Source organism: Sceloporus occidentalis, unplaced genomic scaffold, assembly GCF_023333645.1.
Source record: "Sceloporus occidentalis isolate IW3139 unplaced genomic scaffold, rSceOcc1.0.p SCAF_3, whole genome shotgun sequence".
NCBI classification, from domain to species: domain Eukaryota; kingdom Metazoa; phylum Chordata; class Lepidosauria; order Squamata; family Phrynosomatidae; genus Sceloporus; species Sceloporus occidentalis.
The window spans coordinates 126327747-126345453 of record NW_028316983.1 but is presented as its reverse complement, the minus strand read 5'-3'; the positions used below and the strand labels follow the sequence as shown (position 1 = coordinate 126345453).

The 17707-nt window shown below is 39.6% G+C and overlaps 1 protein-coding gene across 2 annotated transcripts in view; it reads left to right on the top strand.

Annotated features, from left to right (window-relative positions):
* Positions 1–17707, top strand: part of LOC149316731 (metastasis-associated protein MTA1) — a 103716-nt gene that overhangs the window by 47836 nt on the left and 38173 nt on the right. For both annotated transcript variants that reach the window (XM_089516129.1, XM_089516131.1), the window contains exons 11-15: positions 4167–4225; positions 5294–5409; positions 11970–12121; positions 15368–15557; positions 16312–16401. In XM_089516129.1, coding sequence (XP_089372255.1) covers positions 4167–4225; positions 5294–5409; positions 11970–12121; positions 15368–15557; positions 16312–16401 — 607 coding nt within the window. The remainder of the gene's footprint in view (positions 1–4166; positions 4226–5293; positions 5410–11969; positions 12122–15367; positions 15558–16311; positions 16402–17707) is intronic.

Here is a 17707-nt window from a genome sequence, read left to right as displayed (position 1 = left end):
CTTACGGCGGAAAAATGAAACCCACAGGTATAGGATGGGGGACACCTGGCCGAATGAGACTTCATGTGAAAGGGATCTAGGAGTCCAAGTAGACCACAAGTTAAACATGAGTCAACAGTGCGATGCGGCAGCTAACAAGGCCATCACGAATTTTAGGCTGCATCAATATCAAGGGAAGTAATAGTGCCACTCTATTCTCCTTTGATCAGGCCTCACCTGAAATACTGTGTCCAGTTCTGGGCACCACAATTCAAAAAAAGACATTGAGAAACTGGAGCGTGTCCAAAGGAGGGCGACTAAAATGGTGAAAGGTCTGGAAACCATGTCCTATGAGGAACGACTTAGGGAGCTGGGGATGTTTAGCCTGGAGAAGAGAAGGTTAAGATGTGATATGATAGCCCTGTTTAAATATTTGAAGGGATGTCATGTTGAGGAGGGAGCAAGCTTGTTTTCTGCGGCTCCAGAGACTAGAACACGGAACAATGGATGCAAACTGCAGGAAAAGAGATTCCACCTCAACATTAGGAGGAACTTCCGGATAGTAAGGGCTGTTTGACAGTGGAACAAACTCCCTCGGAGTGTAGTGGAGTCTCCTTCTTTGGAGGTCTTTAAGCAGAAGCTGGATGGCCCTCTGTCGGGGATGCTTTGATTGTGATTTCCTGCATGGCAGGGGGTTGGACTGGATGGCCCTTGCGGTCTCTTCCAACTCTATGATTCTATGATTCTTTCAGGCAGTTTCGCTATGAGGAGGCTGAGGGGCCCCGAGGGATTTGCAGCTGACTCTCCAGTCTTTGCCATCAGTGGCTGAAGCCAGAAAGGCACACCAAGAGTCAGATGCTGGACTTGGTGATCCTGGAGCAGTTCCTGGCCATCCTTCCTCCAGAGATGGCCAGCTGGGTCAAGGAATGTGGGGCAGAGACCAGTTCCCAGGCGGTGGCCCTGGCCGAAGGCTTCCTCTTGAGCCAGGCAGAAGAGCAGAAGCAGAAAAAGCAGCAGGACTTGTTTGGAGAAAAGGCCACTGAAATCCTGGAGGCAGAGAAGGTGTCCTTAGACTCTGGACAGAGAGCGCAGTCCATGTGGATTCTACAGAAGGGCTCAGGAAATGCTGTCTCATTGGCCTACAACACCTGGCAGTTGCAGCCTGAGACACTGAAGGAGGAAGGGCTCAAAAGGCGCTTCTCCCTTATTCTCTCCAGCCTACAACACCTGGTAGCAGCAGCCTGAGACACCAAAGGAACAGGATAGGACGCCAGCTGACAGCCCCCTAATTCCATCTGGGCTGGGAAGAGCGGAGGCAGTGAGGAGGGCGAGTTTTGATTAAACCCAGTGGTGTTCAGAAGGACTGTAGACCAGAGGCTGTCTTCTCCTGCCCAATTCTCCTGTCCCGGACCACCTGAAGCCCAGCAGATCTGAGGCAGCTGTTGGCACTTTAAAAATGCCGGCTCCTGGGCTCCCCCCACCCCCACCCCGGGACCACCTGGTTGCACCAGCCCAGAAAAGGATGTGAAGGAGAGCGGTAGAGTATTTTATGCTGGCTCCAATGCCCCCGGAACTCCTGGTTGCACTGGCCCAGAGTTTAACTATTTTAGTTATGTAATTGATAATTGATTGTTGTTTTGCTACCAGGGGAGAGTTGGGGATAGTCATTTAGATTATTATGCTATGTTATTTTTATGCTATGTCATGTATCCTGAATTATTATGCTATGCCATGTATTTTAGATCTTTTGTATTTTGTATTCTTTAATATGTATTTTTGACTTTTTGTATAATTAATTTATAGTTACTATATTTCCTGTGATTTAATTGACCGGCGGGTGGGGTGTATTTTGTACCTGAATTTTTTTGTTACCTTTGCTTGTAATCCGCCTTGATTCGGCAAGGAAAAGGTGGAATATAAGTTTATTATTATTATTATTATTGTTATTAATTATACTGTCTTGAATGACAGTACTGACTATTTATATGTTAAAAAATTGGGGCTTAGTTTATTTGCATATACTTGAGACTTTGGACTTGTGACAAGCAACAAGGTTATTTCCCCTGTGTGAAACATAGAATCTTGGATCTATTGAACTTCATACCACCATATTAAATAACATTAGAGACCAAGGTTAGAAATGCTTCATTATATATAAAACCAGAATTGCTGCCACTAGCAATAAACAATAAAACCTCACTTCCTAATAGAAATTCAAACATTTGGTTTTTAGGACACAGACATGAGATTGAGACCCTTCTCTATAGATAATTTTGTAAGATGAATAAAAATTAAGCTTTATATTAAGGGAATTATTAGTATAGGGTAATCAAGTGTTGCTCATCAGTTTCTGGGGTGTGTTTGCTTAAATACACAGTTCTTAGGTCAAATATAGGGCCCAAACAGACAGGCCAAAATAAAGCTGCTTCAGATCAGATTGGAGGTATGCTTTTTAAATGACACACACATCTTAAGAGTCCAGAAGCTGTGCCAAAGCTGCGCTCCAGACCTTAGGACTGGAACATAGCTTAGGCACAGCTTCCGGCCTCTTAGGACGCTTGCATAATTAAAACAGCACACTTCCAAAGTGACTTGAAGTAGCTTTATTTTGGCCTGTCTGTAGTTTTTACTTCGGCCTATCTGTTACTTCCTATCACCTCCCTAGTACAGACAGAACTAAACCCACCTGGGCCACAGTTCAGAGGAACCTGTGTATGCAGGTATGCTCTGAAGTGGCCAAGGGCCACAAGAGAAGAGGCAGCAGTGGGTCCAAGCAAAACCTAGAAGGAATGGCACAGCACTCATCTGACAACACAAAGTTACTCACCTTCTACCCAGTAGGAGACAGTGAACTAGGAACAATAGAACAAAGCTAGTTATCAGAATCAAAGGGCAAACTAGACAGCATAATTGAGGAGCAAGCCAGAACCAAAACATGGGTCAAGACCAAAGGAGAACAAAAGGATTTCAAAAAATACCACAGCTGAGGAAGACGGTTGCTTTTTAACTAGAACATAGATCCTCTATAAGTTCTTTTATAGTGCTTCCTGGCTAGGAGGATTAATCCAGAGCCTGAAGATACTAAACTGTCTCCTTCATCATACAGGAACCTAGAGCAGTGCCAGGACAGCAGAGGCAGATATAAAGATGTCTAGCTAGGGGTAACCAGTGCTGAAGCAGCATTTTATTCACATACTCTTCATTTGACATGTTCCCTGATATCCAGAACAATTTGATTCTTGACCTGCTGGACATCTTGATCTCTTTTAACACAGAAAGTTATAATTCAGTGCAGGGATGGTAAGAACAAAACCACTAGTGCTGCAGGATACTTAACTGCATTCAGTGGACTTGGGGGCAGAGGTTGCCCTGTAGCAGTACTGAGAAGATTGTTGAATGTTTGGACTCAACAACATTGCCTTCTTGTGCTGTATCTGCCATTATATGCATTGATTGGGGCCAAGAATGTTAAAGTGAGCAAGATGGTGCCACACTTTATAGATAGGGTGGAAAAACTAAGAGAATGCTTGCATGCATGGGAGCTGCCCTGTGATCAGGGCTACCACAACAGATGGAAGGAGAAGTGGAGCCAGGTTGGGCACCAGGCATGGTTGGGAGCATGGACAAAGTGTTAAATGCATTAATTTGAAGAACGGCTTTTGGAAACTACACAAGAAATTTCTCTAGACTTCTTAGCCGTACTGTAAGAGTTTGTTTGCATCCAGACATGTAAATCTATAGATCACTACATTTGTTTCAGTAGTAATATTTTTGGAGATATTGAACAGCAGTTTCTTATGCTATGAAAATGTAAGTGTATGCCAACGTCTGGAAGACTCTTGTAAATAAATTAACCCAAATGAAGTGACACATAAATCATTTGTAACAATTATTTTGTAGAACTCCATCAGTGATTAAAACTGATTATTTTAATCTGTATTTCTTAATTTATGAATTAATTGCATTCATGTATTGATTAATACTTTCAGCTTTGCTGATTAGTAGTGTTCATAAACTACTAAATAAATCCATGATGCTAACAAAATGGATGAACAGCAGCCCCTGTTTCCAAGAGGTGAACTGACTTCTTGTTTACTAAGATAGTTTTTAGTGGTACATGTTAAGAAGGGAAGGATTTCTCAATTTATTGAAGTTCTAATTTGTTTTATTTTTCTTTTTATATTAAGAAACGGTTGAAAGCTGCAGAAGCAGAAAGCAAACTAAAGCAAGTATATATCCCTAATTAGTAAGTGCCTTTCATTACTTCTATATATTTTCACACAGAATGTAATAAGTGTAACATATGGGAGCGTATGTATTGGAGTTTTCAACAGTGATGCAGATGCTGCACAGATGCAACATAGAATCATAGAGCTGGAAAAGACCATAAGGGCCATCCAGCCCGACCCCCTGTCACATAGGAATACACAATCAAAGCACCCCTGACAGATGGCTATTCAGCCTCTGTTTAAAAACCTCCAAAGAAGGAAACTCTACTACACTCCAAGGCAGCATATTCCACTGTTGAACTGCTCTTACTGTCAGGAAGGTCTTATATTGTGTTTAAATGTGTTTACTACTTTATATTATTTTTAGCCTGCCACACTGAAAGCTTTACCTAAATCAAGCTAAAAAAATCCCATCCATTATACAGTAGTCCCTCCCAATTCTCAAGGGATCCATTCTGGACACCCCAGATAAAATGGTGACTCACAACTATCGAGTCCCATTGAAAATAATGGCACGTGTGCATGTGGGGTCGCGCAGGGGCACGTGCCTCTATTTTCTCCTTCCCTGCTTATCCCTTCCATGAAGAGCAAGACCGCGGACTCTCAAGTCCACAGAAAGTGAGGGACAACTGTACTCTCTTTCCATCCCTTTTTTTGAAAAGAAGGAAACAATTTCTGAATTTTTCAAAACCCAGTTTCCACACAACAAAAGCCCTTCTTCTGTTTTTCCTCTCCTCTGCTCTCATGTTTTCATCTCCTTATCATCACCCTTTCTTTAGCTTACTGATTCTCTCAGGGGTCCCAGCACAAATCCTTTGGGTTAAGAAATTCAAAGTTCATTTTCCTGCAGCAGGTGTGGATTCCCTAGTTTCCCCAATTGCTACATCCCTGATAGAGTTGATTAGAATAAAATAAGAGGAACTGAGTATGAAAACATTCTTTCCTGGCTGATGAAGCTATTTTTTGTTATAAGCATTAGAAATGGGAGATATCTAAGCTTTACTTACCTTGTCTGATATATCATCAGAATGGTGACTGTTACTGTAAACTAATTTTCCTTCTTTATTTTGTTTTTGTTTTATAAGTAACAAGCCAAATCCCAACCAGATAAGTGTAAACAGCGTCAAGCCAGGAGTGGTAAATGGTGCAGGAGTTCAGGCACAGAACGTGACACTAGGACGAGCATGTGAAAGCTGCTATAGTAAGTGATATGCAAGTGTGGTTATTTGTGCAAGAACAGGGGAAACTGCTTTGTTAATCTATCATTAGGTGGATGCAAGGCCAGTTTTATGTACTTTCCATTTTTCATGTTTTAATTGTGTAACTGCAGGCCAGATACTTAATGCTTCCACATGTTTCCTGTAGTATCTTATTACTTGGAAATGGTATCATCCATGAGTACCATTGAGCAGGAAAGTGAGGGCAGATGATGTGTCATGAGATGGATGCATTATCACTGTGCCACTTCGGTGCCAAAAAAATTGGCGTCATTTCACCCACCGGAGAAGGAGAATTGGTATGGGAGACATTGCAGTCTGAGCAAAAACACCTCACTCAACGGATACTACTGTGCTACCTTACAATCCTGTCAAAAGTGAGCATCCCAAGAAAGCCTAAGAGATCTCAAATCCTCCTGTAAGAGCACATAGAGTTTTTATATTTTTTCATATGAACCCAAATGGCTTTTCTAGTCATGGGGTAATGCTAACCTAATCAAATAATCATAATGTTACTAATTATTGATATGACAGGATTCATATAATGAAAAGTGTCAAAAGCAGCAGTTTACACTCTCATTCTCTTTCTGTTTCTCTCTCTTATGCATGCTGCTTACCACTGCTTCTTAGATTTGCCTACTAGGTATGTTTCTGAAATTCATAAAAATCAAAATGAGAACAATCTCAGTTATAGTTCCTTTTTTAACTTTCCTTGTCTCAGTTACACTGTCTGAAATATGACTATATAGAGTCAGACACACTTAAGAATAGAAGTGATGAGTTGGTAATCACACTATCAAATCTAATAGAAAGCATTGAAATGGTATTAGAATCATATAATGAATTTTGAGAAATATCAGGATATAAAATCAACAAAGAAAAATCAGTCATTTCTAAAAATGTGTCAACTGATGGACAAGAACTGTATAGAAAAAACAGGAATAAAATCTGAGAAGAAAGTAAAATATTTGGGTGTGATTATTACAAGAAATAAAACAAAACCCCAGAACATTATGAGAACAAATATAAGAAAGTGTGGAGTTAAATGGGCATGCGGTGGCTTATTGGTTAAGATGACAATTCTGACGATTGGAAGATTGGAAGTTTGGCAGTTCAAGGGCCGAGTGCTGCATGATGGGGTGAGCCCCTGTCACTAGCCTCAGCTTCTGCCAACCTAGCAGTTCGAAAGCATGCAAATTCCAACTCTACAGTTCTATGATTCTATAAGTACATAAATAGGTATCACTTTGGTGTGAGGTAACAGCGTTCAGTGCAGTTATGCTGGCCACATGACCACCAGAGCAGTCCTCAGACAACGCTGGGCCTTTGGCTTAGTAACGGAGATCAGCAGCACCCCCTACAGTTGGTTACAACTAGATATTCATGTCAAGGGACTACATCCACCTTTACCTTTATGGGGTCAAAAAAAAGAAAGAAATCGAAAACTGGATCAAGATGAATCTGTCTCTGTTGGGTAGAATATTGACTATCAAGATGACAGTGTTACCAAAAATATTATTTTATTTCAAATGATTCCTATATTAACAATAGATTTGCCAATTAAAAATTGGCATAAAAACATCCCTCTGTTCAGGTAAGCTGGGTAAGACCAAAGACTTTGCAGGATGTTAAAGAAAGTTGAGGTTTAGGGATCCAAACTTTAAAGTATATTATGCATGCTGTCTTTCTTGGATAAAAGAGTGCTCAACCTCAAAAATAGAAGACTTATAGAATTAGAAAGCTGGCCTGCATATCTAGGTTACGATAAATAAAAGATAGAAAGAATCCAACAATCATTGTGTAAGAAGGGCTCTTCTGAGACTGTGGAAAAACATATGTAGGATAACCTCTTGATAGTCAATATTCTACCCTTTGGATATCATGATTAGAAACTTTTCACAAGAAGGAGATGACAGTAGATGGGAAATGGCTTACTTATGAAGATCTGTTAAAAAAAAACAAGATGGTAAATATTTGATCAAATCACAGGATAAATTGAATGCAGAAGGATTCAAGGTCCAGTGGTACCACTGTATAGAAATCTATGAGAGATATATGGATTCAAAATCCATAGCATGTGATGTGAAGAAAAAGGATATAGAAAAGATTTTGTGCGTGGAAGAGAACTGAATTATAGCAAACTTGTATAAAATTTTGCTGATCATGGAATTGAGAGGAAGTAATGGAAAATCCCATGATTACATGGGCAATGAACTTGGAACTCCCAATACAGTTGACTCGTTGGGAAAGAACTTGCATATAAGGGGAAAAATACACGGTCTCCCAGGATCTGAAGGAAAATTACTATAAAACGCACTATAATTTGTACCTTACAGTAGATAAATAAAACAGGAATGTATAAAAATAAAGAGAATAAATGCTGGAAATGCCAGAGGTTACTGCTGGTGGACTTGTACTAAGGCAAGGAAATATTGGAGTCAGGTTCATAATATATTAACAAAAATCTTAGGAACAGAGATTAAAATGGGACCAGAATTTCACTTGTTGGCTACTTTTTTATATAAAGACAAATTTGAAAAAGAATAGGCCCCGAGCAGACAGTCCAGGATAGTGTTATCCTGGCCTGGGTCCCAACCCAAATCAGTCCCTAAGCTGGCTCGGGGATGGATCGGTGTTTACACGCCTGCCCATTCCCCATGCCACAAACCCACTACCACCATGTGCCCCTTACTTTACTGTTTCTGCTAGTGAGAAGCCCCTCTCCCTGTCCCTCTGTCACCATTTGATGTGGAAATGGGATTCCTGGCCACATGGTTGCAGCCAGGCTCCCCGTTTCCACATCAGGCATGGCAACAAGGGGCTTCTCATTAGCAGCAACAGAGGAGTAAGATAAGGGTTATGTGGGACTATCTGTTCTGCCAGGGTTTGCCCTGGTGTTTCCATGAAAAATGGCAGTGAATGGGTCATTTTGACCAGCATTAAGGCTCCCTTTGCCATGGGATTGAGCTGGATCCATTGGATCCATATCCAGTCTGTTGGATCCTGGCCTGATCCCAGCCCAGGGATAATGTCCTGCATTGTCAAGGCCAGGGAAAACATGGGCCTTTTAGTTCATGTGGACAGCCCCCATAGTTACCTTAGCAAGAATTATGTATGTCCTGAAATGGAAGGAAGACTGTACTCTGTGACAAAGAATGGCTATTGAAATTATGCGCTGCAGTGGAAATGATCAAACAAACCCAATTAATTAAAGATAAAATGTTAGAAAGCTTTAATAAAAAATGGAGACTATTGCTAACATTTCTAGAAGAAAGGTGAGGAACACTGGTGGCTTTGGTGGATAAGTAGATTTAAGTGGATAGCTTCAAATGTTGTAGAACTGAATAGATTTATTCTAAAGGGACAAATTGAAATTATAATGTTAATGTACAAGTTATATATAAGTATTACATAAATATATATTAATGTTTAAATGAGAAAAGTAAAACAAATGAGTCTTAATAATATACAAAAAATAAAGATAATAAGACAAAAAGAGGTGAATGGACAGTTTTGGTAAGAAGTTTGGTGTGAATAGTTTGGTGTGAATGTGAGAGTAAAGATAAGAATAAGATAAGAGTAAATGATCAAATAGATGAGAAGAGGAAAGGAGAAGAAATAAGGCAAAAATGTGGAACATAGGAAAGAAGATATAGAAAAGTGTTGAAGAAGGGAGGAGAAGAGATGGAGTTTTTAGAATGTGGAGTATGCAACTGAGAGATCTGAGGAGGATGTTTTATTGTTTGAAAAACAGTCGCCTCTCTGTTTTTGCAGACATGAAGTCCACATCCCTCGCCCATTCATGGGCGGCAAAAGGAGGGGGGCAAAATGGGACTGGTGCCGCCATTCAACCCAATGAGGCTTGAATATAGGTGGATTTTCTTTTTTGTGGAGGGGGTCTGGAATGGATCCCTTGCAAAAATGAAGGGGCCACTGGAATTATATAAATAAAGGAATTGTTAAGGTCTGCTGATGTTTGATGAATGTTTGCACATGTGAAATAGTATGATTTGTCAATAAAAATTATTATATAAAAAGAATGGAAGTAAATAATAGATTTATTGAGAGGCTAATGCCAGCAATCTCAGCCATTGTTGATTTGCCAGTACTGAAATCCTTGCTCCACCTTCACTTGCTCATACAGGATAAGATGCATTTGCTTAATTCTTTAGGACAAATACATCCAGAGTTCTGCACATCAGTCTGGAGCTGCCATGCTCTCTCATGGAAGTATTCCAGTTCCATACATTCATTTATTTAATTTATCAACTCTGTGAATTAAGTGTGACTGAAAGAAGGGGACTGGACCAGGTAACTTAATGGCTGTGTGGAGTTTTGAATCAGGGTTTCTCTAACCCTAATCTAATACTTGGCAATGAAAACAGATGCCATGGGTAAATATCTGTTGAATCCTGTCATAAATTAAATCCTCCAGGTACACAAAGATCATATGTAAAACACCTGGAAGGTGAGCTTATCACCAGCTGTATATATTGAGTCTTATGTTGAAATAGCAGCAAGTCACTCTTTCTCAATCTATCCTCTCTCATAGGATAGCCTGAGAAGAAGTGGATACAAGTGGAGAGAGGAAGAAAGAGAGATTGTAGGAATATATATGCTACTTTGAGTCCTTTGGAGGAAATGTAGGCTAAAAACAGCAATACATATTTTTGTAAACAATTTGTCAACTGAGCATGACACTTCAAACATCTAGTCAATAGATGTGAAAGTCCTTAAGGCATCACAAGACTGGGAGAGTGTTTGTTATCCTTTTAACATACAAATGATTCTTGTGTGTATGTATGTGTGTTAGCACTAGGGTAGTACTAGAAGGAGGCAAATAGCTCTCACTTGCTTCTTCTAGCATGCCCCTGATGTTCCTTCCACTAGTTCTGGCTGTAGTATCAACTTCTCCCTCTCACATCATCGCTCTAGTCCTTTTCAACTCAGACTTGTTATTTCCTTGCAAGGAGATATATCCACAAACAATTTTCTCTGCAAAGAATTAGTTTTAGGATTTTTCTTCATCATTAGCCTAAGAGGCCAGGGAGAGAGACCTTCCTACTCCTGGAATCTGACAATAGCTGACCCAAGGGATCATCTGTTAAACCAGCAATATGGAGATATAAAGTGGAAAAATTGTCTAATCCACCTCATCACTATCATACTTCTGAAGGGAGGACTTTTTGCAGTGACAGCTACTGACATCCTTTTTCTATATCAAAAAGGGATGGAATAGTAGTTTTACCAGGAGTGCTTTCCTGTAACAGCTCAGTAGCAGTTGGACAACAAGTACGGCAGTGTCCAGTCTTTCCGTCCCACACCAATCTTTTCATTGCACAGGTTTTCCATATGCCTCTAGAGCTGGGGCTGAGAGCTAACAACCTGAGCACCACTACAGAAGCAACACTCACCCCCACTGCAGCACCACTGATCAAATGAGCTTGTAGCTTCCCAAGTGGGGGGCAGGGGGACCAAAACTGTTTTCCTTTTCCTTAATCTAAATGTGGGGTATCACATTTCGGAAAATTCGTAGATCTAAATTAAATGGGGTGGTTGTTAATTTTCAAAAACAACCAGAAACAAGTACAGTCATTGGTGTTTCATTTCTTGGAGCATCCTTCAGCTTTTGTTTCCCATTTGTTTTCCCTGCTAAGATGTAAGGGATTCCTAATCTCTGAAACTTTACCCATGATTTTCAGACCAGAGTTCTTTATCCCATTGCCAATTCTGGAAGTAGTCTCCCAGACAAATATTTCCAGTCAGTCATCTCTTCGGATGGAGAGATTAAAAGAGAAAGTTCCACCTGTGAGGATGGACAGTCTGTTTTAGTGCTGTCAAGAGCTTACTCTCTCACAGAACAGTAAAATAAAATAAAAAATAAACAAACCTGTGGTAACTATAGTATACTAGTTTACTTATCCAAGGAAAGAGATGGAAAACAATAAATAATGATTTCACAAATCCATCATGAACATGAGGCTATTGGTTTAAAATTTAGTAGCTATAAAAGAGGAAAGTATACATATGAACCCTCCATAAAACACAAAATGAAATGTTGTAGTGGCTGGTCTGGTTGATTCTTGAAGTTTTAGTAGTATGCTGAGCCACAAATGCATCTCCAAAGTGCTAGATCAACACAAACCAGTGTAACAAAGCCTGATAAGCTTTTTGTACAGTGATGGCAGTGTGCCATATGTACAGTACACTTACCTAGAGTTGTTTATTGATCATACTGGGTTGCAAACTCCTCAGATTTAGCAAAGTGTTAATTTAATGTATTTTCTGTTTTCATAGCAAAAGTTTTCTAAGTGCTTTCTTGAACTGAAAATATTAGTACCAGTATGTTACTGCAAATGACAAAATAAAGTTTCTATTACAATATAGGTTATACCATCTATGTGTAAACACTTTTCTGTTGTATTCTTTTTGGGAAGTTCAATGTTTTCTTTTACAATGGAGAAGTCTTAAAAGTGGCATTCATGATTTAAATTGAGATATAAGAACAGATATGGATATATAATTTCTATCTTGTAATTTCTAGTGACCCAATCTCACCAGTGGTATTCTTGGGGCCCTCCTAACATGCAGTGTCGGCTTTGTACATCTTGCTGGACATACTGGAAGAAATATGGTGGCTTGAAAATGCCAACTCGGCTAGATGGAGAGCGGCCAGGGCCAAATCGGAACAACTTGGTATGTTTGTTGTATTAAATAAACAACCAGAGGACTCAGGCCATCACTTTGGCCCCTTTGGATTATAGGACACAAAAATTAGTTGAAGAGAGATGGGGCAAAATGTGTGGTGGACCTGGATTCTCTTCACCTTATTTTGCCCTTGGTAGTCTCAGAGATTCTGGTGCTTCTCTGGGGACAATTTGCATAAATGCATTTTAAAAATTCCTTTCAAGAAATATGACAACCTAAACCCTACCTGAAGTATGTCCCTAGTAACATCCTAACTGTATTCAGCACAAAAAAAATGTGTCTTAATTTTCTACTTCTACTTACTTGGTTCTAGCTTCCAGCTTCTTTGCTGCCTTATTTTTCTTCCTTTCCCCCTTCCTTGAACTAATATATGTCTTCTGTTCTTGCTTTTATTGCTTTGGTCACTTTATTGTTCAGTTCCACTGTTTTCTCTGTCTCTTCTGCAGACTCGTGTGTCTCCTACATCAATTATTTTCCAGTTTCCTATATTACGGTATACTGCTAGCTTTGGGGCAAAGCAGATGGCCCCATATGAGTTGCCTCTGGTCATGATCAGGCCAGGACCGTGGCAACCCAAAGCAGGCCACGACCACAGTCTCAAGCCATACCGGTCTTGGGGTGGCTTCTGGCTGCTTGGGGGGTAATCTAAACACCACACCCCCAAAGTGACCAGAAGCTGCTTTATTTGGCCCATGTGTTTTGGGCCATAGCCTACTTTTTGTTGCCACCTTGCATCAAGCTCCCTAGCTTAGATGATTCCTGCCAATATTTTTCATTCAGTTTGCCTACTTTGTCAAAGCAGTTCTCCTTAGAGCATGCAGCTTTGATCTCAGCCAAACTTGAAGGAGCCTGCCCATGAAGATTCTACTGATAGAATAAGACTTCAATCACAGGATAGCTCAGAATATCAGGGCCTCCCTCTACTAAACAAAAAAATGGCTCCATTTCACATGGGATCCAGACATGGTGGCCGATACCTGAATGAAGGTTTATACCATGCTACAAGGAGCCCTGGTGGCACAGTGGTTAAATGCCTGTACTGCAGCCACTCACTCACAAACCATAAGGTTGCGAGTTCAGTACCAGCAAAAGGGATCAAGCTCGACTCACGCTTGCATCCTTCCGAGGTGGCTAAAATAAGTACCCAGATTGTTGGGGCAATTAGCTTACACTTTGTAAACCACTTAGAGAGTGCTTAAGTGCACTTATAAGCAGTATAGAAATGTACTTGCTATTGCTATTGCTACAACCAAACCCTCCCTATCAGACCTACCCTCTGTCAGGCTTTTTGACAGCGATTGTGACACTTCCTATGACATTTCAGCCAGTTGGGCTTTTCAGTGGCTATCCCATACCCTTCTTGGGATGAAACTTACTGAGGCCCTCCCACTTTAACCAATTATTGAAGGTGCTGAACTCTATTCCCACCTTTGATAACTCTTTTGAAGTTCAGGCTAAAAACTAGAGCCGATTCACAACCCTGCTGGTATACCATCAACTTGCTAGAGCTTTAACTGGTGCATTCCTGATATTTTTTTCACAAGTTTAGTCACACCTTATATACACAGTACCTGCTTTGTCACAGTAATCTGTATCTCTTTTTCTCATAGCTGTTATATCCTGTACTTTGTTATTTCCAGCATGCCAAGTTAGTCTTGTGTCCAGACATGACATGTCTTCAGGATAAATCAGACTTCCATCTGACATTAAAAAACTCTCCCAGTTTTCTTTCATACCCCACAGAATGAAGAGTAGACCCTCCATCATTTGGTTGACTGCCATACATTTGGATTTGCTTTACACTTCACAAATCTCTTCAGCCAAGACAAGTGATTGCTTCTGTGGTGGTGGTCTTCACAGTAACCACTATACTATCATAGTCATATTGCCTAGCCTCTCTCATACACTGTCTTGAGCATTCTTGTCTGCTTGCATCAGTTAAAATCTCCAGATATTCCACCTGGGGAGTTAGGTTAACATCTCCTGAACCATTTTTTGTCAAAATTATGAGCCGTCCTCCTTGTCTACTTTAACCACTGTGAATCATAATAACCTATATTTCTAATTCTGTAGGAATCCTTTCACAACTTCTGGAAAGACAGTAATCTCCTTCAAATGGGTTAGAATATGTGTAGAACCATACAATCCATATGTGGGACTACACACAGAACACATGGAAGAAGGGCACTCATGTGGTATAACAAATTGTCTTTGGGTGCTCATATGTATATACACAGAACATACCTATACCAAATCTCCTAACTCTTGAAAGGAGTGTTGTGGCTGTTTAGGGGGGAAATAATAATGAGAAGACATTTTTTCTGCTTGTAGTGCTTATTGATGTGCTTCCTTTTTGGGAGGGGCAATTTTGAAGTCATAGAGAACCCCCACAAACGTCTTGGATATAAAAATGGAACTTTGAAAGAAATATATATTTTTAAAATCAATTCTACCCTTACTATTTTAAGTAACTTAAAATATATTTTGGATAAATTGGCATTTAGCATATATATTAAATACAATAATTACAATAATAATTAATATATGTTTAGTTTAAGAGGCAGCGGAAGCTTTTACTATAAGATACTAAATGTATCTGGTATGTTTTTAGCTTGTTTATTTAATCGAGGCGTGTTTTTTTTAGAAAAAGAAAAAGCAAACTATCAAAGCTGTTGTATTTATAATGTGGCTATATTTTATTGTTTGGTTTTAAAAATGGTCTTTACACTCAACTTTATCCACCACCACCCCAGCCAGTAACTCCAGGAGCAACAGTGGGTTGATTCTACACACTATAAGGATTTTTATTTTACAGGGATCATAATTACCTACTCCTGGTAATCTGTATTGTTATTATAGAGTTATTTGAGACTATGAAATGCAGCTAAAACAGTTGTTTTAAAATCTTCATAACACTCATTATTTTTAAACAAAATATAAATAAAGGTGAATTTCCACCATACCCCCCACCCCCAGCAAAATTGTATGTTTTTCTATTGGAAAGACAGAAAAATAGTCTGGAGAGAAGGTACAAAAATGTGTACACGCATACACAGATAGGACCTTTGACTCTCTAGAGCACCAGTTCCCTAACAGACACTCAAGTATGCTCCAGCTCAGCCTCTGCATGAGTGCAGATCCTGTATGTGTGGCTGCACAGATCACATCTCACTCAAGCTATTTTTTTCAAGGAATCCTTCTGACCTACCATGTCACAAATTTGCGTTTTTCCAGAGTCCTCACAGTGCGCCCATAAGAAACAACGGGAGCCCAAAGTTTGCCATGAAAACACGGCAAGCTTTCTATCTACACGCAACAAAGCTGACCCGACTTGCCAGACGATTATGTAGGGACATCTTGCGTCCATGGCATGCAGCACGACACCCTCACATGCCTATCAACAGTGCTGCAATCAAAGCAGAATGTGAGTCTTTATACATCCTAATTTCACACTTTTAACCTCTAAGTATTTTTTTAAAACGGTTCAGTGAAATATCTGAACCATACAATTGAAGGCTCATTGTCCTGAGCATCTGCTAAGTATACATAAAACCTGAGAATATTATCTTCTAATGGGTGGGTGGGTGCCCATTAAGTTGGTAGTGGACAAGGCTGCCACAGAAAAAAAGAAAGTTTCTATTCACTGAGTATGCTTTAATTGTAAATTAAAATAAAAATCAAGTCTTAAAATGTACTTAAGAAGAACTATTGTGTAGTCAAACTGTTGACAGCAGCTGAGCTTGTAGAATGGGTGGGGAGGATACACTTTCCCCCGTTCCCTCTTTTCTTTCGGTCCATGCCCTGCTGCTACATAGCAATGAAAGGCTCAGTGTGGGGTGGCCACCCTCTAGTGGACAGCAAGGGAAGCCTTGAGGTCTTGAGAAAAACAAAATTGTTAGTTATCGCAGTTCTGCTTCTGAACTACCCTTCCAAGAGGCCTTAACAGCATCCAAATGCCCTGGAGCTTGGAACAAAATCAGTACTCTTTAGGATTGGGGATATGTTACAGTACAAGACTGTGTTTCTGGCCTGACTTGTATTAAATGTTATTGCTTGTACTTTCCATTATGTAGACTTCCTCTTGAAACATTTTCAGGAAAGTGTCCCTTTGGCATGAGAGATGCTATTTGTTTGCTAATTTGTAAATTAAGTATTCTTTGTTCCAATGTTGCCTTCAGGTGCAGCGCGATTACCAGATTCTTCAGAAAATTTGTTGTTACTAAAGCAAGTTGTTAGAAAACCTTTAGAAGCAGTACTTCGGTATCTAGGTAACTAGACTATGGAATAATTTTCTGATCCATTCACATTTTTTCTCTGTGCTTATACTGTAATCTACTCTGGCATGATAATGATGATGGTAATGATATCATCATTATCATTATCATCATCTTGCCAAAAGCCTGTTAAATTTGACAGGGAACTGAGAGTCAAAGAACAGAAAATTCTCATTCTTTCCCTTTGTCCATGGTTGGAATTCCCTGTTCACACCTAGTTTTCCCCTAACCAGAAGAGTGGACCCAAATGCTATACAGTACATTTTGTATTTTGTTTTTCTCCCCAAGAATAAGCACAGTTATTTTTCTTTTATGGGAGAAAGTCATCATGAATAGAAAAACAATAATACAGAGGGAGGGTGTAAGAGTGCATTGCAAACTCCCTGCCCCACAGTTGTTGGAAAGATGGCCCACTTTAAAAAAGGGCTTCTTTCTATTCTTCATATGTACAAGCAGCTCCCTCTTGGCTACCCTTGGCTATAGCTGCATCCACACTGCAGAAATAATCCACTTTGCCATCACTTTAACTGCCATCGCTCAATGCAAAGGAATTCTGGGATTTGTACTTTGTTATATCATCCCAACTTGATAAGGATTCATGGAATCATAGACTCTGCCAAAGCTCTCTAACAGAGAAAGCTAAACATCTCACAAAACTACAATTCCCAGAATTCTACTGCATTGAGCCATAGCAGTTAAAGTACTATCAAACCAGATTATTTCTGCCATGCAGTTGCAGCCAGAGTGTTACAAATATAATCTATCCTCCACTGTCCTTCCAAACTAACTTCTAAGCAAAATTGATAGATAAGATGTCTCACAAGCGTATGACTTTTATTTTAAATTAATATTTCTTTTATATTGTTTTAATTTTTGTAAGTTGCCTTAGAGGGCTTTGCTCTGAAAATTCAGTTTATATATGTCTTAATTAAATAAACTCCTTACTACACCAGAAGCAGGCAAGGCAGACCCACTGACTGCTTGTGCATAAGAACTGGAATCTTTTCATGTTTGTTAGCAGAATGCATGTAAATATTTTAAGAAGGAAAATTGTATTCACAAGAAATTTGATTTTCCAGATCACAAAATGGTTTTTCCATGGGTTTTTTGTTCTGCTATTTTTAAAAAGCAAATAGCTTGCTTTGGGGAATGTTATCTGATAAGCTGGTTGTCTTCAAGATTTTGTGTTATGATGAGCTGCTGTTAAGTGATAGGTTTTAGAGATGATTGAATGTTAAATGGTGAAATATTTTGCTTGCTCTGTAAACTGCCATTGGTATTAACGTATTTGCTGAAATTG